Source organism: Molossus molossus, unplaced genomic scaffold (genome assembly GCF_014108415.1).
Source record: "Molossus molossus isolate mMolMol1 unplaced genomic scaffold, mMolMol1.p scaffold_m16_p_4, whole genome shotgun sequence".
NCBI lineage: Eukaryota > Metazoa > Chordata > Mammalia > Chiroptera > Molossidae > Molossus > Molossus molossus.
Genome location: NW_023425377.1, coordinates 64,535,788 through 64,563,348, shown reverse-complemented (window position 1 = coordinate 64,563,348; position 27,561 = coordinate 64,535,788). Strand labels below are relative to the sequence as shown.

At 37.6% G+C, this 27,561-nt stretch overlaps 1 protein-coding gene across 1 annotated transcript; it reads left to right on the top strand.

The window, feature by feature from the left end:
- The first annotated feature begins 791 nt into the window (after positions 1–791).
- On the top strand, positions 792–27,053 carry ATP6V1B2 (ATPase H+ transporting V1 subunit B2). The gene is made up of 14 exons (XM_036240291.1): positions 792–953; positions 7,516–7,571; positions 14,099–14,197; positions 14,915–15,008; positions 15,136–15,213; positions 15,673–15,812; positions 16,134–16,235; positions 16,847–16,944; positions 17,436–17,559; positions 19,092–19,242; positions 20,952–21,034; positions 22,421–22,525; positions 23,339–23,468; positions 25,620–27,053. The coding sequence occupies exons 1-14, from the start codon at positions 818–820 to the stop codon at positions 25,757–25,759; spliced, it is 1,536 nt and encodes a 511-aa protein (XP_036096184.1). The 5' UTR covers positions 792–817; the 3' UTR covers positions 25,760–27,053.
- Positions 27,054–27,561: the final 508 nt, after the last annotated feature.

The following is a 27,561-nucleotide window of genomic DNA, read 5'->3' as shown; positions in this document are numbered from 1 at the left end:
ACACGGTCCAATAGAAATCTCACTCTGAATATTCCACAGGAAACTTAACTAAAGAGATCCCCAAATAATTAGCTTTTCTCTTTTCCTCCTCCACTACCAGCAAAGTTTCTCACTTCCTTCTCCACCACAGTCCATTCAGTTACTCAGGCCCAAGCCTGGGCTGTCACCTTCCACAGCCAGCTGGTTATTCTTTTGTTAGTGCTGTCGCTGGTTTTCAAATACATCCCACTTTGTTTTACACACCGCTACCACTACCCCGAGACGGTCCAATATATGGGTTTCGAATGATAGATGAGTGAATGAATTGAACAGGAACATACTTAAGTAAAAGATATGATGGCACACAGCGCTCTATTATAATAATCACTGGAATAGGTTTTTTATTGCTTTTGATTTTCAAAGTGTTTCTAGAACTTGAGTTCTCTTCATTCAATGAAATGCCATTATAAAGTGGACATTAGTTGACCTCTTCTTGCATGTGCTTGCCTTTTTTCCCCTTCCCTCCCTTTTGTGTGTTCCTTTTTCCTCATTTCTTCTCTTTCTCAAATCTTGCCTTTCTCTGAGTCCCTTTCTCTTCTGCTTCCCTCTCCCAGGCCAGGCGCCCTTCCTCCCAGCACTCTGGTCAGCTCCTCCAGCTGGCGCGCAGGCTCAGTCCCGCATCCCCAGTCACGAGGCTGCAGGAAGAGAGCAGCGAAGGGGGCGGGGCGAGGCCGAGGCTCCGCAGCGCGCATGGGCGGAGCCGGGTGCGCGGGCTGTCCCTGCTATATCTACGCCTGCGCGGCGCTGCTGCGGGGCCAGTCGGGACGGAGGAGACAAGATGGCGCTGCGGGCTATGCGGGGGATCGTGAACGGGGCCGCACCCGAGCTGCCGGTGCCCACCAGTGGGCCGGTGGCGGGCTCTTGGGAGCAGACGCTGGCAGCGAGCCGGAACTACCTCTCCCAGCCTCGCCTCAGTAAGTATCAGAGAGCAAGATGGATCCTGTCTTTGCTCCTTAGCCCAGCCCCTTGCTCTTGCTCACCTGCTTAGCCAGTGGTTTGGGAGGTGGGGGTGGGTTTATTTTTCCCTTTCGCGTCCCTCCTACCCTCACCCACTGAGCTCTCTCTAGAATATTTAAGTGGACCTTATATTACCGTGAGGAAAAGGACACCGGCGGGAACTTTCTCCTGGGGCTGGTGGGCTCCTGGGTGTTGCCCCGCCCTCTCCAACCTCCCTGGGGTGGAGCATTTTTAGGCACTTGCTTTCTGCCTCCGAGGGAAGGGCCGCGGCAGGGCACTCCCGTCGTAATCTTCGCACGACCTCGTTTGGATATTTAGGGGTCCAGGGAACGCCCCTTCCCATCTGCTCGCTGTGGCAGGGACCTCAGGGCAGCTCCTTCCGCAGGCCAAGGTGTAGTGCCATCGCTGACGTGGTCAGGCCTTTCGGGACGGAGGTCCGCTGCTGCCAGAGCGAGATGTTCGGTGGAGGGGCTGCTCCACGGCAGGACACCTACCTATCACAGAACCAAGAGCTGAAACGTATCCTGCAGGTTATCTAGTCTAACCCTCTCAATTTACGGTGAGAAACCTAAGGTTCCTGGAGGGACAAGACGTGCCAGGCTTTAGACACCTAATTATTACCAGAGCGAACTAAAATTCCAGGTTTCTTCATTCTTGCCGGGTCTTTTTCTACCATTGCCTCTACCGACCAGTTAAGCTAACTTGGTTGAATGCAAAGCTGTCTTGGGGAAACCCAGCATCTTTGCTCATATTATAGAGCACATATGCAAAATATGCATAGGCATGTTTGAGTGTTGTGATTATAAAAAGGCCTTATATAAGCCAGATTTAAGTGAACTGCTCAAGAAATGGCTCTTGATTTCTGAACAAGTTGTGTAGCGTCAGACCTCTCTTGACAGCTTTCTTAGGAACTGGGGATGAACCCTGGAAAAAGACTTAGAATTCGGAAAAGCACCTGATGTTTCCTCAGTTGGCAGTATTATATTTGCACTAGTTAATTGCCATAGTGCCTGTTTGTGGATGGCTCATTAGTTAAAAAGAATTTCAGATGAAGGGTTTCTCTCCTGCCTGACTAATACCATCCTGATCTGTCACTGGGTCATGTGATGGCACTGCAGTGTGAGGAAAGGGAAACACTTGATTGGTTTGCTGAGATGTGCTTTTTACACTGGAGATTATCTGAATTAGAGATTGTCTATTGGGGGATTATATGAGCTGATATAGGAAATTGACAGCTGTGGCATACTTATGTGGACTTTAACAATAAATTTATACCTAGCAATTACAAATTCACTTATGAATTGTATTTGTGTGTTTTGCTTTGAGTAGAGGAGATAGACATTAATGGTGCTTCTAGGGAAGGATTATAAGGGGGCAATAGTCAGTTTTTATATAAATACTCATTTAGTGTCAATTCAGAGAGTATCAGCTGAAATAATAACATTGTTTAGAGGGTTCTCCATGATTAAGGTTGTAAGCCCTTAAGGGAGATGAGTATATCTCAGTGTTCTGTGTGCCTAGCCAGAGACTGAACTTCTGCAGATGAGATTCCTCCTGACAAATTTGTTGCAAACATGATGCTTAAAACTGAACCTTTAGAGGTCAGGAATCCTTTTTGTATCCTCAGTGCCTAGCACACTTGCTTGACACATAGAAGTATTTACTGTGTCTTGTAATTGTTGTATAATTTGCATTTAAACCCCTTGTTCTAATAGTTTAGTGGATAGATTCTTAACGTGGATGGAATTAAAGTAGGGAGTTGGGATACTTGGTTGAGTTGAATAAACCTGTGTCTGGGTTATTCTAAAAAGCATAAATGGCTCTGGCTGTTTTGCCTCACCTGTTAGAGCAAGGGGCCAAGGACCAAGGGGTCACAGGTTGGATTCGGGTCAAGGGCACGCACCTTGGTTGCAGGTTCAATCCCTGGCCTTGGAAGTCTCGGGGTTAAGGGGGAGGCAACCAATTGATGTGTCTCTCTCACATGGATGTTTTTCTCCACCCCCTCAACCTCCTTCTTTGCACTCTGTCTAAAAATCAGTGGAAAATATCCTCAAGTGAGGACTAAAAAAAAGCATAAATGGTATCACACAGTAAAACCTTGATATAACAGACTAATTCAGGCAAGAGGGTGTCTGTTAAAGCCAAGTCTGTTATATAATATGCATGAAAAGTTTAATTTCACAGAAAAGTTTTCTATATGTACTACTGTAGTTTTAAATTTATACTGAATATGTCTAGTAAATGTGTGCATTCACCAGTCCCTGAGAATAAACAAATGTACACGGCTGGGGCATGGCTTAGTGCATGTCAGAGCATCTTTTAAATTTTGAACAGAACAGTGTTCAATAGTATACTTAGAGGTTTTGGATGTCAAACATTTTAATTAGATTATCTCCATTGTTCTTGAGACCCTAGGTTAACTAACCTTATGTTTCTTACATCATAAAACAGCTAGCCCCTGAAAAATCAAATAAAGGAACCATTGGGCCTGCTTTTTTCTAGGACCTCTCTCTTGGTGCCCACTGCTCAGGGTGTGAGTATATATACTCTTGCACAATGGAAGATGATTGCTCTGGGTTTTTGTTTTGGTAATAAGGCAGAGGCTGAAGGACTAGATCTCTTGTGCAATGGCTGTCGAATTTTCTCTTTAAAAAATTTCACAATCATTAAGTGGCGGTAGTAGTGTTGAACAATCCATATCCTGCAGGAGGAAGAGGATGTCATCTGACAAAATATGTGCTTCTTAAAAACCTTTGTAGAGTTTGGTTTTAAATGTTTCTCCATAAGTATATATTTTCTGCTTGATAGTTCAGAATCAAAGATGTGACCTATTGGTTATACAATGTGTTTGGCATATAATGTAAACATGTATCTGCTGTGTTGTCAAGTTCTGATTGTCCCCTGCAGACCCAGATTCTTGTTCATTTGGAAATTTTCAAGAGAGGAATGGTTGGTCATTATTTTGGTAAATAGAATTATTCATGTAATCTGTGAATGGGTTTTTACCTTTTTGAAGAGCAGTTTAATGTCTTTGGCAGCCTTACTCTAAATTGTTATTCTGATTTGGGCTGTTAATGGTAATGTTGATGGAAACTGGAAATATTCTGAGAGAAAAAGGTAGTGTTTGATAGCATTTTCTCTGCTTTTTTTTTTTTTCTTTTTCTTTTGCAAATAGTTTTATTATTATGGAAAAGAACTATAGTTTATATATTAACTGTCTTCTAGTGTTTATTTGTAGTCCAAGTGATCAGAACTGTGTCATCTCCAAACTGTGGATACTAAGTTCAGAAATATTATAGGGTGCCAACTTTAGAATTAGGGGGAAAACAAAACAAAACAAAACAAAAAAAACCACTTCTAATCCTGGCATTCCCATTTAGTAACAGATTTCTCAGAGCTTTAGTATAAGTATAGAATGGGTGTAACAGCCTTGCCTACCACCCAGCATTTTGTGGAGCTGAAATCAGGTAACCTTTCCAAAGATGCTCTATAAAAGTGTGGTGTACTCTCCACATTTTTGTTTGGTAATTTTTTTTTATTTAGTTTGGATTGTAACACTTAACTAGTTTAGTTTGTGTATGTCAGTTTGATTTAAACCATGTTGCTTAACCTCCGAGTTGTTTCTGAAATAGTCTCCTGTTTTTCATGTTTTCCAGTGAGGGAAAACTGCTGAAGCATCTGCATTAGATTCTTTCCTCTGCTTAAACTCCCCAGTGGCTACACTCCATTGAACAAAGATTATTTTGCAGTTATGACAAAATGTGGACACAAAGGGAGTCATTATGCAGTGCATTAAATAGTAAAAATAACTTATTTTTTCATAACTAAAAGATGAAGACTCAATGAAATTATTTTGAGTGATATAGCTACATAAGTCTTGCAGATGATTATAAATGTACCAGACCACAAAAGAGACGACCGGTTCAGTTTTATAATTTGAGCTGTAGTGCAGAGTTAAAGAACAAATGACTCTAGAACCAGACTATATAAATTCAGATTCTTGGGCAAGTTACTTAATTTCTGAGAATAAATTTTCTCTTCTAAAACTTGGAATAATATTAGTTAACTCATAGACCTGTTATGGAGCTTAAATAAGAATTTTTGACAAAGTACTTATTAAATGTGTGTTGCTAGTGTAGGTATTAATGAATTTGAATGACTACTTACTGGCTTTCCTGCTACATAGGATTTCAAACACAGCATAGGGAATATAGTCAACATTGTAATAACTATGCATGGTGGGCACTGGAAATATCTGGGAGGGAGGATACTTTGCAAAGTACATGCTTCACTAACCACTGTGCTAGTCACCTGAAACTAATACAAAATAATATTGAATGTAAACTGTAATTGAAAAATAAAATTTATATTAAAAATTTTTTTAAAGGCTACATATATTGTTGCAAATTTGGAGACTTTTGGTGAAGTAGAACTTTGTCTTATGTAGAAGTCAGCTATATTCACTGTTTCCAGAAAAAGCAATGACTCATGTTTCTTTTTCTTGGTCATGCTTTTGCTTGTGACTGGCAAAACTTCATAATTTTGAATGAGCTTGAGTTTAAATAGAAGATTCTGAAACACTATTATTGTAGAGGTTAGAAGTTCAAAGGAGATGCAAATCTTGTCCAAAAAGTAGAGTCTTTCAGAACTTTAAGGCTTTTATTGATGATATATTCGCCTATAAATCTCAAAACTAGATCACGTCCCCCAACCAGCCCACTCCCTCCTTTCATCCCCAACCGTTTAGGTAAAAGTTTAGCAAAGGTCTCTGTTTCTGTATTTTTAAAAACTAGGTTCTAAGAAAACATGTTTCTAATGTAACTCACTTTGCATTTCCACATAGCAATTTTAGAAATCACTGATAAAATGTTTGTACTCTTAAAAAAATAACAGTAGATAATTTTTCAGGGGTAGGAATTATTTTTAAGGGTATTAGATTATTTTAAAACAATATGACATTTGGGATCTTTCTAATAATTTTTAAGGAATATTTTATATTACTATCCATTCAAGTAACTTAACTTTTTAAATTTGTGACTTGCCTTTTGTCTAAAGTTTTTTTAAAAAAAAGTCATTTTGGAACCTCTGATGAGAAATTATAATTACAGATGTATTCAAGCAAATATTTCATGTCAGGATGTAAATGTCCTGTGATAAAGCCAAGATGCCCTGGTAGTGCTTGCCTGCTCTATCCACATGTTTCTACCAGGGTACTGCTTTCTGGCTGAAGAAATTGTGTTTTTGAGTTCTGGAGCCCCTTGAGTGAACAGACTGGTTATAAAATGGTTTCCTCATTCTTGGGAGTCTATATCTGTGCCAGAAATCTCTGCAAGATTCAACAAGAAATCATGCAAGTGTAAAATTCCCAATTGGTTGTCAGCTTCTTAGAAATTATTTTAGGCTTTATACTAAGTTTTCTTCATACATTCATTTAATTTGTTTTTTCAGCTGTTCTGATTATAAAATATAGTTAATTCTGATACTAGAATTCTGTCTGGAGTGTTTTGTTTTATACCTAATTGCCATAACATTTGACAAGTTGTGTGAGGGGTCATATAGTTCAAAGATAGCTACCCTAGGGATTGGCTACCTTAACAGACTGGCAGTTTATTCCCAGGGCATAATTTCTAGTGGAAAATATAAGCCTCTCAACTGACAGTAACATTTGACTTTTTTTTTTTAAAGGATACTTACCTTATTCGACCCTCTAGCCTTTCATTCCAATGTCTACTCCCTCTTTCATAAAACTATTTTCCCATAGTTTTTGTTTTTTTTTAATTGATTTTTAGAGAGAAAGGAAGAGAGAAGGGGACAGAGATAGAAACATCAATTGGCCACCTCCTAAATGCCCCCCAGTGGGGATTTGGCCCACAACCCAGGCATGTGCCCTGACTGGAAATCAAACCTGCGACCTCTTGGTGTGTGGGTCAATGGTCAATCACTGAGGAACCCTTACTGGGCGTTTCCCATAGTTTTTAAGATACCATTTAATGATAGGTTTCTACCTTAACAGACTACATTTTCTCAGATTTTCTTTGTGAATTTTGTCATTTGTGCTTAAGTATTCCTTTCCCCTCATCTGCTTTGGTAAGTGCCACCTCCTCTACAAAGTTTTCCTTTTCTCTGAGGTAAGAACAACAGCTAGGTTTTTCCTGTGCTCCTACAAACCCTCTGCACATCTGTTAGAGCCCTTAACTTCCCTCTTCTCTATATAAAACTGAACTCATGAGGGAAATCTGTTCCTCTGTGTCTTTTTTTTGTGTGTGTCCTGGGTTCTTAAAACATCGTGACTTACTCATAGTAAGGATTCAGAATGTTTTTGGTTGGATGTGGGTAGATCATGAGAAGTTGTACAAGCACAGGCATATTTAATAAATTCAATGAAAAGATTTGTAACTATTTGAGTGCTCCATGTTGTAATAAGTATGATAAGCGGAGTTTTTGTGTAATTCCAGAGAGAGAATTTAGGCTGTTTTTCTATTTGATTAAAACAGACTCTTCTGGTGTTTTTTTTTCCAGCATACAAGACAGTATCAGGAGTCAATGGTCCACTAGTGATCTTAGATCATGTTAAGGTAATACTCCACCGTCATCGTTTAACCATTTATGAAGTTAAAACCGTGGCATTAAGTCTTGTTTAAGTATACTTTAAATTTAATGTTATGATTTTTAAGCCATTCCTTGGTCTGAATGTCAGTGCTATATAGGAAACAAGAGTTTTAGGTAAAAAATTAGAAGACTGGATTCCAGTACTGAATCTACTGTGGATTCTGTTTGTGACCTAGAATCTCTTATCTGCAAAATTAAAAAACAAAAATGTTGCTTTACCTCACAGGTATGTTAGGTGAAAAAACAACAATAGTATTTATGAATGTGTTTTATAACCTATAGGATATTGTATAGATATATGTTATCTTAGGGATTTTACAGACTACCATTGTGATAATTACTTGTCATATTTTTGTCTTCTATACTAAAATTTTAAGGTCTATGAGTGAATAAACAGTTATTTTTATCTTTGAGAGCATGACACTGGTATTTAGGTATTGAATACATAGGAGCAGATTATCTCAACAGTGAAACGCTAAAGCAAAGTATAGTTTTTTACTTTTTCAGTTTGTTGTATCTTTAGTTAATGTCATTGTAGCCACGTATATACATAAAAATTATAAACACATTAGTATTATCTAGAAAAAGAGGCATAGAATATAGTCTGTAATTGAATATCCTGGGCAGTCATCTGTCTGAGTTCTATGATCAAATATGTCCAGCAAAACTAATTTCTTCTTTTTTTTTTTTTTTGGTACGTGCCCCTGGTGGGAACCGAACCCGGGACTCTCTGGTCCGCAGGCCAACGCTCCAACCACTGAGCCAAACCAGCCAGGGCAAATTTCTAGTTTTTTTTTTTATTCCTTAAAACCAATAGGAACTTCATTTATTTAAACTTTAATACTCTAAAAATTAAAGAATACATAAAGAGTTCAACAGCCTATTTATGAGTTACCAAAAATGTGAGAACGTATAAAACCACACAATAATTCATCAGATAAAATACAACAAATTGTTTTGTATATTATGCAACTGAATTGTTTATAAAGTCATAAATACAGCAAAAGAGCATATTATTGGTTAGAAAGAAATACATATTCTGTTTGACAAAATAGAAAAAATATCTTCACTAGATAGAATATAGACAATACACTCCCAAAGAGGTTTTATGATAGGACGACAAAATAATATTGATGTACTAAGCCCTTCCTTTGTTTCATTGTCCCCAGCTGTAGTAAACGTACTCTCTCTCTTTTTTTTAAATTTATTTCTCCTTTATTGATTTGAGAGAGAGAGAGAGGAAGTAAGATGGACAGAGAGATAGAAACATCGATGAAGAATAAAAGTCATATGATCATATCAATAGATGCAGAAAAAAGGCATTCGACAAAATCTAGTACCCATTTTTGATGAAAATTCTCGGCAAAGTGGGAATAGAGGGATCATATCTCAGCATAATAAAGGCCATATATGATAGACCTATGGTCAACATCATACTCAGTGAGCAAAAACTAAAAGCATTTCCCTTAAGAACAGGAAAAAAACAGGGATGTCCACTTTCACCACTTTTATTAACATAGTACTGGAAGTCTTAGCCACTGTGATAAATGGTTTGGGGAAAATTGGACAAGTATGTGCAAAAAATGAAACTAGACCACCAATTTACACCGTACAAAAGAAGAAATTCAAAATGGATAAAAGTTCAATGTAAGTCGCGACACCATAAAAATCCTAGAAGAAAACGTAGGCAGCAAAATCTCAGACATCTCACGTAGCAGAATTTTCACAGATACATCTTCTAGGGCAAGAGAAGCAAAGGAAAAAATAAACATGAGATTACATCAGACTAAAAAGCTTCTGCATAGCAAAAGAAAACATCAAAATGAAAAGGGAACCCACTGTATGGGAGCACATATTTGACAAGGGGTTAATTTCCAAAATATATGAAGAACTCATACAGATTAACAAAAGGAAGACAGATAACCCAATTAAAAAATAGAAACAGTACCAGAATAGATATTTCTTCTCTAAGAGAACATATAGATGGCCAATAGACATATGAAAATATGCTCAACATCACTAATCAGCAGAGAGATACAAATTAAAATTACAATGAGATAGCATCTCACACCTGCCAGAATGGCTACCATAAATAATAAACAAGTGCTGGTGAGGATGTGAAGAAAATGGAAGGCTAGTACACAACTAGTGGGAATGCAGACTGGTGCAGCCACTATGGAAAACAATTTGGTGTTTCCTCAAAAAATTAAAAATGGAACTGCCATTTGACCTAGTGATCCCACTCCTAGGAATATAGTCTAAGAAGCCTGAAACACCAATTAGAATGTACGCACACCTATGTTCATAGCAGCGTGATTTACAATAGTTAAAATCTGGAAACAGCCCGAGTGTACATCAGTAGATAAGTGGATAGAAAAGGTGTGGTACATTTACATAATAGAGTACTATGCAGCTGTGAAAAAAGGGTGGGATTTCTTGCCCTTTGCAACAGCATGGATGGACCTGGAGAATATTACGCTGAGTGAAATAAGTCAGTCAGAGAAAGACAAATATCACGTGATCTCATAAGTGGAATGTAATTAACATAGAAAACAGGAACAAAATAGGTGCAGAGGCATGGAGGCTTGGAACAGACTGATGTATCTTGAGGGGGCGGAAGATAAATCAAAGAACAAATATACATGTATGCATAACCAGTGGACACAGACAGTATCTGGGGGGATGGTAAATGGGCGGAAAATTGGTGACATCTATAATACTGTCAACAATAAAATAAAATTTTTTTAAAAGAATTGCTTTGGCCTGGCGCCACTGTGACTCAGTGGTTGAGCGTCGACCCATGTACCAAGAGGTCACCGGTTTGATTCCTGGTCAGGGCACATGCCCAGGTTGTGGGCCAAATCCCCAGTGCAGGGCATGCAGGAGGCGGCCAGTCGATGTTCTCTCTCATCGATGTTTCTGTCTCTCCCTCTCCCTTTCTCTCTCTAAAATCAATAAAGAAAAATAAATAAAGAATTGCTTTATACCACCAGATTTAGAGTGATTTTTTTTTATGTCTTGGATTTTGTTCTCAACGTAAAGCATATGCATAGGATCAAGGAACAGATAATGTTAACAAATTATATCAAAAGAGAAGAAAATGGAGACTGCTACTCAACTCATCTATTTGAAGTTAGCACATCTTTGATTCCCAAAGCAAACTAACGGTAGTAAAAGAAAATAAAAATATAGCTAGGTTCACTTACAGACACAGATTCCAAAATTCTTAATAAAAATATGTATGTATTAGATATTAACAAAAAATAAACAGAATTATGACAAAGTAGAGTTTATCCAAGTTATACAAAGATGCTTGATATTAGAAAATATATCAGTATAATTCAACTCTTTAATGGGTTAAACTAGAAAAATCTTATGCTCTGCTTAATAAATACAGAAAAAGTATCTGATAAAATTACTCATGTTTTAAAAAGTCTCTTGGAGCCCTGGCCAATTTGGCTCAATGATAGAGCATTGGCCCGCAGACCAATGAGTCCCAGGTTCAATTCCGGCCAAGAGCACATACCTCGGTTACATTTCATCCCTGGCCCTGGTCCAGGTTGTACGGGAGGCAACCAGTTGATGTGTCTCTTTCACGTCAATGTGTCTCTCTCCCTCTCTCTCCCTCTTTCCCACTCTATCTGAAGATAAACAAAAATATCTTTGGGTGAGGATTAAAAACAAACAAGTCTCTCAGAAATAAGCACTAGAACAAACGTTTATGGTCTTGAAGGATACCCACCATAACCTATAGCAAACAGCATACTTAAGGAGAAACTATAGAAACATCCTTTTTCTATTTTTATTAAAGTTTTTTTTTTATTGATTTCTTTTTTAGAGAGAGAAGAAAAGAGAGAGAGAGAAACATCGATTGGCCATCTCCTGCATGCCCCCCACTGGGGATTGGGCCCACAATCTGGGCATGTGCCCTGACTGGGAATTGAACTGGTGACCTCTTGGTGCATGGGCCAACACTCAACCACTGAGCCACACTGGCCGGGTAACACTTCTTTTTTTAAAAAAAATTTCTGTTATTAATCCTCACCTGAGGATAATTTTTCATTGATGTTTAGATAGAGTGGAAGGGAGGGAGGGAGAGAGAAATATTGAGTGAGAGAGACACATTAATTGGTTGCCTCCCGCAAAACTCCAACCCGCAACCCTTGTACATGCCCTTGACTGGAAATCAAACCCGTGATCCTTTGGTCTGTGGGTGGATGCTCTAATCCTTGAGCCAAACCGGCCAGGGCCCAAACATTTCCATTTCAATCAGGAACAAGTGAAGATGCTGTTGTCACCACACTATCCATCTGTGTGCTTGGAACCTAACTAGTGCTGTGGGGAAAAGAAATTAGGGAATAAAGGGGTTATAAAGAATAAGGCACAAATAATCATCATTTCTTGGTGATATGATTAAACAGAAAACCCCAAGATGTTCATTGGACAGACTGTTAGAAACAAGATTTAAAGCAGAGTTTCTGCATACAAGGATCAGCCTACAGCAATCAGTAGTGTTCTATATGCCAGGTTAACTAATTAGAATAATTAGTACCTATTTACAGAAAAACATAAAACTTTGTTGAAAGAGAAAAGAAAACTTAAGTGTAGATTCCATATTCATGAATGACACAATAGTAAAAGATGTTCATTTTCCCCAGGTAACAAAATCAGTTAGAGATACAGTAATTAGGAGTAGAGATTTGGTGCAGGAGTAAGCAGGTATGTCAGTGGAGTGAAATTAGGAACTCTCCTCAGACGTGAGAATTGACCTTGGTAAATGGTAAAGGCTACATGACTAGTCAGTGGGACACATTTTGTGCTTCTCTGTAAATATTAGGGCATTTGGCTTCCTATATGAAAAAGAATGAAAGTGAGAACAGTAAAATTATATACCAAAAGTAATTCCAGATGGATTAAAGGCCTGAACATGAAAAACCTATTTTAGAAGACAGTACAGAAGAGCATTTTAATGACTTCAGATTGGAAGGTTTTTCTCAACAGTACACAAAAGGCACAAATCATAAAGGAAAACATTATTTTATTACATAAATAGTTTTAAAACTTCATATGATAACATAAAATTACAAGACAAGAAACTGGGAACACATATTTGCAAAAAGATTAGTATCCAGAATCTATAAAACTCCTACAAGTAAATAAGAAAAAACAGATCCATTTGGAAAGTGAGGAAAAGATGAATAAGCCAGTCATAGGAAATAAAGTCTGAATTGTCAGTAAACATGAAAAGATGCTTAATATTAGTAAAGAAAATGCAAATCAGAATGATTCTATTTTTTACTTTATCGAATGGTAAAAGTTAATGTTTAATAATAATTATATAAGCTGATAGAGATGTAGGGTAAAGATACTTCCATATACTGCTAGGAAGATTGTAAATTAATAGAGTTCCTTTGCAGAGTAATTTGGCAGAAAATGGCACAGCCTATAACCTACCACTAGGTTCAAATACCTTAGGGAAACTTGGTCCCACTTGCATGAAGAGCACATGGGAGAATGTTATTGCAGCATGTTTGTCACTGTAAATTTGGAACAACCTTCAACTCAATTGGTAGACCAACTGAATAAAATGTGGTGTCATTTGATTTTATTTTTACTACATCTGTTCTAACATTAATTCTAAGATGCCCATATATTTGCATGTTAGCATTTCCAGAAGAGAAGAAAATGGAGACTGCTACCCAACTCATCTATTTGAAGTTAGCACATCTTTGATTCCCAAAATCAAGTTACAGTCAATGGTCTGTCATAGTTTAATGGGCAGATTTTTTTTTTTCACATCACACAAAATAATGGTGCACCTTTCAATATATTATGTTGATAAAATAAGATGACTATTACCATGACAGATCCCAAACGAGGTAAAATGAAAAACAAGTTGCAGGATATTTAGTATGTTGCCATTTATATAAATGAAACCACACTATTTTTGGAAACATGCATTTAAAATACTAAGAATGGATTAAAGGAATACATGACTGGTTAGGAGAATTAGATTGAGGGGGTAACGTTACTGTTATAATAGTCATTATTTTATTATTTAGTTGCATTTTATTCCCCTGCCCCCAGAGCACACAGATTACACATGCAGTCCAGATTGCAGACAGCAAACATCAGTTCTGAGTAGGGGGAACATGGCTATTTGTAAGTTCTGTAACATTCTGTAGTCTCAGAACTTTAAAATACACACCGAAGGAAAAATTTTAATTGCTGTGCTTTCATGGATTTAAGACTTTTCTCTCTGTACCTTCTGCTAATTTGCCAGTGTATATACCAGTGATTAGCGTTTTAGGGACCTAAACTACTTGAAGATATCATAAATTCTCAGTATACTTGTGTGTCAGGGAGGTGTTACATGCTTTTGATTCAGACAGAGCAAATGGAGTATTTTGGGGAGCTTTTACCCCAACCCTAAATCTAACTTGAAGCCCTAACCCTGTACTTAGTTATTGATCTTTTATTTTTTTTGATTTAGTTTCCCAGATATGCTGAGATTGTTCACTTGACGTTACCAGATGGCACGAAGAGAAGTGGGCAAGTTCTAGAAGTTAGTGGTTCCAAAGCAGTGGTTCAGGTAAGCATCACTTTTAAATCCTGGCCAGTTGAAATTTTCCTAATCAAAAAAACGTAAGGAACACTGCTTGTTTTTTCAAGTCATCATTGAATAAGTATCCGGGGGAGAAAATTAATTTGCATATTTTCTTGGCAAATGTCAGCCACTTATATCCATTCTAGCCCAATAACTCCACTAGTAAATGACCTTTTTTTTTTTTTTTTTAATGGATAGAAATGAAGCAGGATAATCACATAGAAGAAGAGAGATGAAAAGCAGAATTCACATCTTATGGGATGAAACCAAAATGAGATCTGAGTCTGTTTCTTTAAAGTGTCTCCTATAATTCCTAGTTTTTAATGTTACTGATTATGGGAAATGCCATTTTTCTCAAATAACATGTTCTAGAAAGAATCGGAAACAAGGGTCAGCAAAATGTCTGTAAAGGACCAGACAGTAAATTTTTGAGGCTTTGTGGAGCCTCCTAAGGTCTCTGATGCATATTTTTTTTTCTTCTTTCTTTTTTAAAATTAAACAACTTTTTTTAAATGTAAAAAATATTCTTAGCTTGCTTGTAGAATTAAATGTCCTACAGGAACAACCCTTGTCAAGAGGTTGTGTTTGTGATATTAAAAATAGTGTATGTTTATGTATTTGACTTTATAAGGGGCTTACAAAATTTAAATATTTATGATTTAAATGTCTTTTACCCTACTGATTACTTTTCTTTCTTGCTAGGTATTTGAAGGGACTTCAGGTATAGATGCAAAGAAAACATCATGTGAGTTTACTGGGGATATTCTCCGAACACCAGTGTCTGAGGATATGCTTGGTAAATTGATATTATTATTCATTTCGAGCAGAGATCTGTTTCCTTTTTAGTATGTTGCCATAAAGTAAAAAAAGAATGATGAATATTTATGTCATTGTCCACTCTGTACTATCTTACTTTTTTACAGGTCGGGTATTCAATGGATCAGGAAAACCGATTGACAGAGGCCCTGTTGTACTGGCTGAAGACTTCCTTGACATCATGGGTAAGTGTAGTAAATGGATTTCTTTGTTTTGTGGAAAATGGCCTATATCTATCAATCTTATGTCTTTGCCAGATAGAGAGTGATTTTTGTGATACTTTAAGTCGATAACCAATACATTCCATAATTAATTAATTATTATTTAATAAATTTAATTTTCCTAGAGATCATCTTAAAATTTTATGTAAATATCTTAAGTTATCACTAGGGTATTTCTGAAATGTAAATAGTAAAACCATGGCTTTGAAGTTAAGATTGCTCTCTTATTTTCTGTCTTTATTTTACTTTTAAAAACTTGAGTTACCATGTTTCGTGAGTGATGAAAGACTAATGGAAAAAATTATCTAAACATTTTTAAATTTCAGAAATAACTGATATTCTAAGAATAGAAAGAAATGCTTTATATGGCTTTAGTCTTCATGTACAGACATATTAAAATTTTCCCTTTTGGAAATGCATTAGGCCAGCCAATCAATCCTCAGTGTCGAATCTACCCAGAGGAGATGATTCAGACCGGCATTTCAGCCATAGATGGCATGAACAGTATTGCTAGGGGGCAGAAAATTCCTATCTTCTCTGCTGCTGGTTTACCACACAATGAGGTAAGAACTAGGATCTGTTTGGTATGAAATTTAATGAGGAGGAGTTTCTGAATGTTTCACGTTAGTGAGAAACTAAAGGGTTTTTAACATTAATCCCCAGTTTTACTGTTTATGTAATCCATATACACTGAATCTTTATCCACACAATAGCTTTCTTCTTGCTTACTCTTAGGAATCTTTGCAAAAAGTACAAAATAGTTTTGTTGGGAAAGTCCTTTAAAACATCCCAATTTCATTTATAATTAGTTTCAAGAAGTGTAGCATTTTGTTGTAGACATGTTATTTTAGATTTCAACTCAGTGCTTTTGTACTGTTCATCAGATTGCAGCTCAGATCTGTCGCCAGGCTGGTTTGGTAAAGAAATCCAAAGATGTAGTGGACTACAGTGAGGAAAATTTTGCGATTGTTTTTGCTGCTATGGGTGTAAGTATAATTATTTACTGGTTTATTATGAAATATTAATTGCTTATTTTAATAGAACAGGATAGAAAATTACACATTTCATTGAATTTATCTTTAGATAGAGAATTTGCAATGTGACATTTTGGGCAAACTAAAGATTAAAATTTGGCATGTGACTATGAAATGTAATAATAATTCTCTTTGTGCCCAAAGCAGGCTACTCTGTTGGCTTTTGTGAACATTTTTTGAGTACTTGACGTCTTTTTTTTTTCCCCTCACCTGAGGACTTTTTTTTTTTTTTTTTTGCATTTATCTTCAGATAGAGCAAGAGGGAGAAAGGGAGGAAGAGAGAGAGAGAGACATCGACATGAGAGAGACACTTCGACTGGTTGCCACCCACCCGACCCCAACCGGGGCCAGGGACAAATTGCAACTGAGGTACATGCCCTTAGTGGGAACCAAACCCGGGACTCTCTGGTCCACGGACCGATGCTCTAACCGCTGAGCAAAACTGGCCAGGGCATTGACGTCTTTAAAAGAAGGAACAATGCAGGTCTATAACTTATCTGTCATCCAAAATACATATTGAGAATGTTGCTTCTCCCAGCACTGATGAAGTCATTGCTGTTTAGGTAAACATGGAAACTGCCCGGTTCTTCAAATCTGACTTTGAAGAAAATGGCTCCATGGACAATGTCTGCCTTTTTTTGAACTTGGCTAATGACCCTACGTAAGTAAATAGAGCTATTTCTTTCTATTTACCCAGTCTTTAGGTAAAAAAATGTTTCCTGTGACTAGGGAGGTAAAATGTTATAATGAAAGCACCATAGGCTTAAGAATGAGATAACTGTATTTAAATTCCAGTTCTATTTCTTGGTGTTATGTGGCTTTGGGCAAATCACTTAGGCTCTGAAACTCAGTTTCCTCTTCCAAAAAATGTGACAAATAGTATTGTCTCACAGAGCTGTTGTGCATGTTAAATGAGATATGCATGTAAGTTACCTAGCACACAGTTTGTGCTCAATAAATGATCACCTGAGAAATCTTCTCTCTCTGTTTTGAGAACTATATAGTGAGAACTTTTAAAGTAATAATTGCTTTATCCTCCTCAATTTATTTAAAACTTTTGGAGGGAGACTGTAGTATTATTTCCAGAATCTCAATTTCTTCTGTTTTTGGCCTTTTTGTTTGAGTGACATAGGACTTTATGTTCCATTTCAGCATTGAACGAATTATCACTCCTCGCCTGGCTCTAACCACAGCCGAATTTCTGGCCTATCAGTGTGAGAAACATGTATTGGTTATCCTAACAGACATGAGTTCTTATGCTGAAGCACTTCGAGAGGTAACTTTTTTCGTAAATCAGATGGCTTAATTTTCAGGGTTATCTTGTCCCTTGGCAAGTTTTCGTTTTTCTTTCATTATGTTTTTAAAACTTTATTGCTCATATATTAGTAGAATACCTTATTTAATCAGAAAAGAAAATCCAAGTTGTTTTCTGTCACTTTAGCTGAAATGATTAGAAGATAAGATTTAAATTATTAGCCTGTTTATCATACTGTCATGGTCTCCATGCATTAAGACTTGATTCTAGAAGAGAGTAGATGACAAATGGAGCAGGCTGTTTATTCATTTACTCTCCCAGGAAGTTCTGTCTCTGTCCAGATGGTCAATTTTTAACCTTTTTCAGAATTTTATTTTTAACTAGTATTTGAATGAATAAAGGCCCTATTCTGGCAGCATCCTTCTCAGAACCTTTTCCTTTAGAAAAATCAGTGTTTATGTAGGACTAGTACTAAGATTCCAGAGTTATCACCCAGAAGCTGAGGTGTATGTTCTAATGCAAGTTACTGAAATTTTGAGTAAGTTACACTTCTTAGCATGTAAAAGCTTCTTAAAATTCCCTGAGATCCATTGCCATATCTCACTCTGCTACTGTGTTTTCAGTGGGGAATTCCCTCCACCCCACACCCATCACAGATCAATACTTTCCTAAATACAATAAAAATGAGCTATTAGAAAAGTGAAATAAAAAAAAAAACATAATTTATAAGCCCAAATTTATTTTAGTAGATTCAAGAGACATAAAATTATTCTGTTAAATTGCTATTAAAGTTTTCTAAATGCTTATTTATATTTTCTCATTGCACATTGATAAAAGCTGCTCTGCAGACCACACTTTGAGTGGCACTGCTGTAGCACACTCTTTTGAAGGTGCCAAAGTAGCGCTTAAAATTGGCCTTAATACTTTTGGATATTTAGTGGTTGTAGATTAATGGGTACACCTATATTCTAGTATGCATGGCTCTTAAGAGAAAGACCATTTGTTACTGTTCTTACTTTGTGCAGTGAATGGACTCCTGGCTCTGTGATTTGGAGAAATTATTTATCTGACCTGTGGCATTAACAACATTACCTTACTCATAGGGTTGTTGTGAGGATTAAATAATGAATATAAAGTACATCAAATAACTCCTGGTATAGCTTTCCTTCCCTTTTGACCTGTTCAGGTTTAGCTTACATATATATGGCAAGATCCTTGGCAAAATAAATCTTGTGAAATAAGTTCTCTTAGTTTTAAAATTAACTTTCTTTGGTTTATAAAATTGCAAGCACATTTTCTTTTAGCAAGCACTCTGAAGGTTTGTGTTATGGCGATATGATTTTAGCAAAAAAAAAATTCTGGTCCTAATTGTCAACATTTTTGTTGCAGAATAATTTGAACTTGTGTTGCTAGATTTTTCTAAATGATCTCTTAGAGACTGTTTAAAATGAGAAAGGTAACATTCCAACTTTGTAATTCGGCATGTTCAAATAAACAAAGCTTTGCTTTCCATGTTCTGGTGTGTGATCTTCTCCTCCTTGGCTTACTGTCAGGTTTCAGCGGCCAGGGAAGAGGTTCCTGGTCGACGAGGTTTCCCAGGTTACATGTACACAGACTTAGCTACAATATATGAACGCGCTGGTCGAGTGGAAGGTAGAAATGGCTCGATTACTCAAATCCCTATTCTCACCATGCCTAACGATGGTAAGTTTTTGGTCTTTGGATTATAGCAGACCTAATCCTTGTAAGGGCTTTGGTTGTGAGAAGGAAGACTACTGCTTGAGAGCCTTTATCCTCTAAAGATTTACATTAACTAGTAGTTTGTACCTAACTAAAATTTTTCATTTGAAAACTGCTCAAAATTATCATTATCCTTTTGTGGAAAAAAAAATTTTCTTTATCATTTGAATTTTAAAATTCCATTTACTGGCTACTGTTGAGTGCTTGCTGTTGGCAGGACACTGGTCTAAATATAAGGGATTTTTTAAATTATGGTCTCTATCTAATATAAGTTGTTTATTCTAATTGGGTATTTTCTTAGGTATGTTCACAAATAATTTAAGGTAGCTTAAGTGTCAGAGGAAAAACACTAATAGTAAATGCCACAATATTTGAGAGACAGATGATCACCAAAGGCTGATTAAAAATTAGTTTCCCTTACTATGTGAAGCACACAGGTGCAGTGTCCGCCGCGTATGCCCAGGGCGGCTCCTGAAGCAAAGACTCACAGCCTTTAGTCCTTATCTCAGGTTTCAAAGTACTTTTAGGAGATATTTTCAGAAACAGTAATAACTCACTATAATTGAGGACTGTTCTAAGTTCTTTATAAATATTGACTCATTTGATTCTCATAGCAACTTTGAGATAGTCTCTGATCGGACGCACAGGGAGGTAAAGTGATCTGTCGAGGGAAGGAAGTGATAGCTTTAGAACCCTGGCAGTCTGAACTCATAATTTATACTAACTGGTACACTGTACTGCCTCTGCCATAAAAATTTTTTATTCCAAGAAAGTAGCTACAAATTACTTTATATACTTTAGCAGACTTAGACATGGCTTGATTTGTGTGACCTTTTTGGTACTGCCTGCATTGAGTCACTTGTCTAGCATCTGTATTTTCCATGTTGAAATAGCTTATGAGCTAGGAATAATCTCTCATTATACATCCCACTGGCAATCTCTGCAAGGGAACTTTGTGTTTAAAATGGAATTTTTTATTTTGGGGAGAGATCACATAACTAGGAGAAATAGTACTTTTATTATGAATTCAGCTAATTTACCTCATGTGCCAACACATATCTAACTATGCTGATATAATTAATTAATTAAATAAAATAAACTGATCAATATGGTAACCTCTATCCACATTTAGCTGTTAAATTATAAAGTTAATTAAAATTAGCCCTGGCCGGTTTGGCTCAGCGGTTAGAGCATCGGCCTGCGGTCTGGAGAGAACCGGGTTCAGTTCCCGCTAAGGGCATGTACCTCGGTTGCAGTTTGTCCCCGGCCTTGGTTGGTCGTGCGGGTGGCAACCACTTGATGTGTCCCTTTCACATCGATGTTTCTCTCTCTCTCTCTCTTCCTCTCCCTCCCTCCCACTCTACCTGAACAAAAAATGGAAAAATGTCCTCGGGTGAGGATGATAAAAAAAAAAAGTTAATTAAAATTAGATAAATTAGAAATACCATAAAGTTTTTCATGTATGTTAGCCACATTTTTTTGGTGCTCAATAGCCACATTTGGCTAGTGGCTACCATGTTGTACAGCACAGATATAGAACTTTTCCATCCTCACAGAACATTATTTTGTATAGCACAGTTTTAGGTAATGTAGCAGGTAATACGTATAACATCCTGTGGGTTTGTTTATATGAGATGGACATTTAACTAACGTCAGATGTCTTCCTCTGGTAGATATCACTCATCCCATCCCTGACTTGACTGGATATATCACAGAGGGGCAGATCTACGTGGACCGACAGCTACACAACAGACAGGTATTTGACATTTGAGCGGCTCTGTGAAGCATACAGATCTACTACTCACTTACTCTTTAGTGACTTGGACTTTGCTCTTAGGAATCTATTTGAGAAAATATTAACTTACATGATTTTGACATGGCTGTAAACTTGTCATTTCTATATACAGCAGATCCTCAAATAACATTGTTTAATTCAACATCATTTTGTTCTAAAGTTGATGAGATGCCATAGGAACTTAACTCTTGTTTCTATCAATCAGCCTATGGTAAAACTAGTTTTGATATATGTCATTTTGTTTAAAGTCGCAGAACCAATCAATGACACTAAGTGAGGACCTACTACAAAATCCTGGTATGAATAAGGATGTACAATTAAGAATTAAATTTCCACTTTTCTTTATTGTGCCTTAAAATGGAGTCAGTTGTCTTAAAGAACTTTTTTGGGTATTCTATTCCATAATGGTATAATCTACCAATCTTGTTAATAACACAAAAACAGATTTTTTTCTGTTTAATTTTTTTATTGAGGAATAATTAAGCTATTAGTTTTAAGTGTACAGTGTAATGATTCAATATTTATACATATTGCAACACGATCACTACAATAAGTCCAGTTAACACCCATCACCATAGTTAAAATTTTTTTTTTCTTGTGATGAGAATTTTTAAGATCTACTCTCCTAGCTACTTTCGAATATAATGTGCAGTACGATTTTGTTAACTATGCTCCTCATGCTATACATCATATCCCTGTGACTTGTTAATTTTATAACTGGAAATTTGTACCTTTTGACCCCCTTCATCCATTTTTTCTACTCACCCCCACTCCCCGCCTCAGGCAACCACCAGTCTGTTCTATATATCCATGAGCTCGGGGTTATTTTGTTTGTTTTTAGATTCCACATATAAGTGAGATCATATGGTATTTCTCTTTTTCTGTTTAACTTGTAACACTTAGCGTAATGCCCTCAAGGTCCATCCATGTTGTCAAAGTGACAAGATTTTATTCTTACATAGCCGAGTAATCAAAAACAGATCTTTGATGGTTCTGTACAGGATTAGCTGTTGGGTGGAATTATTGTTAATCTTTTTATTTGGTATGTGATTTTGAGTCTGAGTTCAGAGGACCACTTAGATTTGATACTATAGGCAGATATTGAAGATTCTACTTTCAATATAATCTTGTACTGTTGTATAGCTTTCACTTTTCTGGATTTGATTCTCAAAAGAAATATTATGTCATAAAGTGTTTCATACCGGGAAAACATGTTAAAACTCATCTAGGAAACAACGGCTGCAGTTTTATGTAATTTAAGGGATATTGAGTTTCAAAATGCTTCTTTACTGCCAGTAAAGCTTGAATTTTGTACTTTAATATTTTCCCCCTCCCATTCTATCCAAGATTTACCCGCCTATTAATGTGCTGCCCTCATTATCACGGTTAATGAAGTCTGCTATCGGGGAAGGTATGACCAGAAAGGATCATGCCGATGTCTCTAACCAGCTGGTACGTAGATCTTCTTAAGGATGGCATTTAAAGAAGCCATTCTTTCTGCCGTCTTACACCTCTTACCTTTCTCCCATATCACTTTTTCACATCCACGTAGAATTTTAGTATAGGCTTCATGTGAAATATAAAGACATTCATTAGAACCAAGCAGTCTTTTTACCATAAGGATGGATGCTGATAACCAAGATTAAAAATCATATACTTGAAACCCTTGTTTAATGCTGTGTCAGGTAGCTTCTAAATAAAGAACTAAGCCATAAGGCCATTTTAAGTTTTTATTAGTAATCATAATAATAATTATGGAATATTCCTGAAAGGGTACTCTTAACATTTCTTGCTTAACATATTAAGCAATCACTGGAACACTAAGGGATGCAGCTTTATCTATTCTGCGAAATTCTTGGTTTCCATAGTCATGAGACTGTACAGCAGGTACAAATAAAGAAACATACTTTTAACCTAAAAATAGAAATGGTACACCTAATATCACAAATACTTTAATGAATAGAACTTCAAGATGGATTGCTCCATGGTATGAGTTTTGATTTTCAAATGTTCTATAAAGTGTAAGCTCATTGACACTCTGAGGAAGTGTATTTTTGTAGTCGTGTCTTTTGCATGCCTAAAGACTCCTTTCTGAATGAGACTGCTTTATAATAAAGTCCTTCTGATACTTTCATGAGTTTTATTTTTGTGAATTATGTTTTTAAATAATGTGAAATTCCTTCTGTGGTGTCTTATAGACAGCTAAAGCAATACCCTTATATAGTCCAGATGACTATTAACATTTATACACTCTTCTCTCTTTAGTATGCGTGCTATGCTATTGGTAAGGATGTACAAGCCATGAAAGCCGTAGTTGGAGAAGAAGCCCTTACCTCAGATGATCTTCTTTACTTGGAATTTCTACAGAAGTTTGAGAGAAACTTTATTGCTCAGGGTAAGGTGACTGTTTTCTTACGAATATAAATAGCCTGATATGTATTTTTGAAGACCTCTTTTCCCAGTCGTTGAGAGTTTTTACATTGGTCTCTATATACTTTTTTTCCAGATTAGAGAAGAGGGTCTTTCATCTCTGTCATGTCCTTGTCCTTAGCGCTCTGGTTCCTTACCCTCTGCCTTCAACTATGTTATCTACCTTATTTCTCCCTTCCTTACAGTTGGCTTCCATTGCCATGTCTTCTTCCTCCTAAGCCCTCTGCAGCCATCTCCTCCGGCTCTGGGGATTTGGGACTTTTCTGACCCATTTTGTTTTCATCTTTTTTGATATATCTTCCTGCTTAATTGTTTCTGTTCCCAGAGGCTTAGCTGCCTGTTCTCTCTGTGCTTCCCTCTGCCTCTAGCTTGGGCTTTTACTCTGTGGGCTGACTGGATTGCTATGTATGATCCCTACCCTCTTTCTGAAGCCCTAATCCCACATCTTCAACTGGGACACCTTTGTTTATGCCGCCATCTCTGAGGCTCAGCATGGTCAGAACCAAAGTTTCTCCCAACTGACCACCTGCCTAGCAATTTCTTTTTAGTTTCTGTCTACCTCTGGCATGACCATTGTCCTGGTTAGCTCACATTGTTGTTGGGCATTATTCTTAAGTTCCTGTGTGATGTTGAAGCTACTGATCTCTGACCACTCTTTGAGTTGAATCCCACTTTGAGTCTTAGGACCTAGTTCACTCCTTGGTTTCGTCATCCCTAGTCATTAATGCTGGCCTTTTCCCCAGGCTCCCCTTGTCCCTGTATATCATTGCCAGAGTAAGTTTCATCGATCATCTCTCTACTAAAAAGTCCAGAATGGGCCCTGGCCAGAGACCCGGGTTCGATTCTCTCAGCGAGGTACTCTAAGGGCACATACCTCGGTTGCAGTTTGTCCCTGGCCCTGGTTGGGTTGTGTGGGTGGCAACCACTCGATGTGTCCCTTTCACATCGATGTCTCTCTCTCTCTCTCTCTCTCTCTCTCTCTCTCTCTCCCTCTTCCTCTCTCCCACCCACTCTATCTGAACAAAAAGCGGAGAAATGTCCTCGGGTAAGGATAAAGAAAAAAAAAAGTCCAGAATGGTTTTCATTTCATAGCCTATGTAGGATTTTCAAGCTGCTTGGCTTGGTTTCTCTCCTGCTATTCCTACTAATACTCTTCCTGACCTCAGTGGTACTTTGAGGTGTTTATTTTGGAATAATGCATGAAGCTGCACACTTGGAATTTGTGCACTTTTCTATTTAAGAGATACATTTTTTGTTAACATTAAAATTGCCAAAATATATCTGTTCTTTTTTTAATGCAGACCTTAATACCTTAAAAGATAAAAATGAAATTCTTCTGGTAGAGAAAATAATCCAGAACTTCAGCCACTCTGACTCCTTAGTTTTAAGAAATGAGATTTGTTTGCATGATAAAGTTGATTTCTGCTATTAAAAAAAAACAAAACTTTGAAAACCATTGACCTATTCAGGTGCTCTAAAGGTCTTTCAGGCTTTCTAAGTATCTGTCAAATTTAGCCTCTGTTCCTGGGAAACCCTTTTTCTCACTACTCACTGGACAAAATACTAGCTTTGTTTCCATTGCCCAAGATATTTAGATCCTACCCAATGGTCAGAAAGCTCCTCCCTATCCTGGCCAGTGTGGCTCAGTTGATCATGGTCCTGTGCACCAAAAGGTTGCTGTTCTGACTCCTGGTCAGGGCACATACCGAGGTTGCCTGTTTGATCCTGGTTGGGGTGCGTGCAGGAGGTAACCAATTGATGTTTTTCTCTCACATTGATATTTCTCTTCTCTCTTTCCTTCTTCCTTCCTATCTCTCTAAAAATTAATAAAAACATAAATGTTAAAATAAAAATAAAAAAGCTCCTCCCTTCTTCCCCCCTACACAAACTGGACGGACTGCCTGTTGTCTCAAGCCCACAAGCCTCTTCCTTTCCTCTAATTTCAGAAGGTGCTTATTGTCTGTGCCGACATGTCCACATTAGTCACATCCAGTTTGGGGAGACCTAGCTGTTGTCTGTTCTTCATGCTCCATGCTCACAGTTCTGGTCTTAGAATAGAATAATCTGTAAGTTGGAAGTTGTTGCCTTTACTCATCTGATCTCAATTTTTTATAAGGTCCTTACGAAAACCGCACTGTCTATGAGACTTTGGACATTGGCTGGCAGCTGCTCCGAATTTTCCCCAAAGAGATGCTGAAAAGAATCCCTCAGAGCACCCTGAGTGAGTTCTACCCTCGGGACTCCGCAAAGCACTAGTTGCCACCTCATCGCTGGCTCGATACTCTTGTGTAATACTGGTTCTGTTTTCTTGATTCCTCTCGCACTCCCTCATCCCCACCTTTGTGTTGGAGTTTACTGTGTTGCCCTGCAATTAAAAACAAAGAATAGGTGACATATTGTGCCAGTGTTGCAATATCTTAAACTGCTAACAGACTTTAAAATATCCCCGTTCAGAAAACCTGGATCTTCAATGCTTTGTTTAAAGTAGCTGCAGGGATGGAGGTGAAGTTTCTTACTGATGTGTTTATTTGTAAATAGTGAGGTAGGTAGTTGCCTAATAATGTCCTCATTATTTGGGTCTCACAGACCTTCCCTCTCCACCCACTCCAGAGTATTGCTGTCTGAAGTTACAGTGCTTTGATCTCCAAATTAGGGGCAGGATCGGGGCTGAAAGAAGCCTTCTCTCAGAAGAACCCAGAGTTCTCTCCTCTCCTGAACATTTATTTTTGGATTGTTGGTTTACCACTAGGTCTGTGCTGCTGCTTTAAGCAGATGGTTTTTACTGTCCACCTGCTCTTTCCTATTTAATGAGTAGATTAGGAAAGGAGTTTCTTCTTCCTCTTTAGTGCGTATGAGTGGGACTCCTGTGTCTTGCTGCTCTCCCTCCTTCTGAGTAACACAAAAGTATGCAGCTTTTGCACAGCTGGCATCGACCTGATCGGGGCGCGGTGCCTTGTCCTGATGCTCCTTCCTGGGTTTCCATGCAGAAGAATCATAATAAAAATAACTAATGTAATTGTTGCTTGGAAAGAGTTGGGGATACAATTAAAAAAGAACAGAAAAACCTATGCCCATTCTACATTTGGACATGCTGACAGTGGTGTAATTTTCTGAAGTGTTTGCCAGGTGCTGAAGGCAGGGTGGGAGGAGAAAGCTCTCCTGTGTGTGGACATTTTAAACTCTGTTAGAGAGCAGCCTTTGGCAAGCCTCCTATTTGATCCAGCTTTCTAACCGATCTGCCTCTTCAGGGTAATCTTGTGGCGCAAGTGATAGCATTTAAAAGCGTTAGCCTTTTAATTCCTGCTCCTTCCTGCTGTGAGCCCTGAGCTGTCTTCTCTGTGTGCTGCCACGTCTACTGTGTGGTCTCTTTGTGTTCTGTTACTTGGGTGCAATAGCAACTTCTCTGCATTCCATCTTTCAAGTTGTGTAAAGTTCTTCACTTTTTTCTCAGAGGGTGTGTGTGGGCGGGGGGTGTCGGCATGATTATATTTTAATGTAGAAAATGTGACATCTGGATATAAAATGAAAATAAATATTAAATTAAATGGAAGTGACCTAAAGTGACTTTGTGTCTTCTAATTGGAGAAACAGTAGCAACAAGCAAATATATACAGTAATGCACGTCTTTGATTCACAGTTTAGAACATCATAACCAGTATTGTGAGCCAACCCTTTGGGTTATAAGGAGCATGGATTTTGTACCATCTGGTTTTCAGGCTGCTCTTTTTAGTAATACTTCTCCAACATACTGTAGTTTGATCCAGTGTTGAAAGTTGCTACAGGTGTTCTGTAGCCTTCTTTGTTTCAGACATTTTCAGGACCTCTGGAACCTGTCTGCCATAAATGAAAGTGGGTGATAAATAGAAAATGAAATACATATTGACGAAAGTAAAATTTTACTTGCTTCAAGTGAAATTTCAGATAGATGTCCAATATATCAAGAAAACATGCTGGTTAAAGCACCTGGATGTGGCATCGTCGGGGAGGCCTGTTTCATCTTTAGCAAGACAGTTGTAGGAGATGTAGAGGAAGGGGCTCAATCATGGCAAGAACTGGCT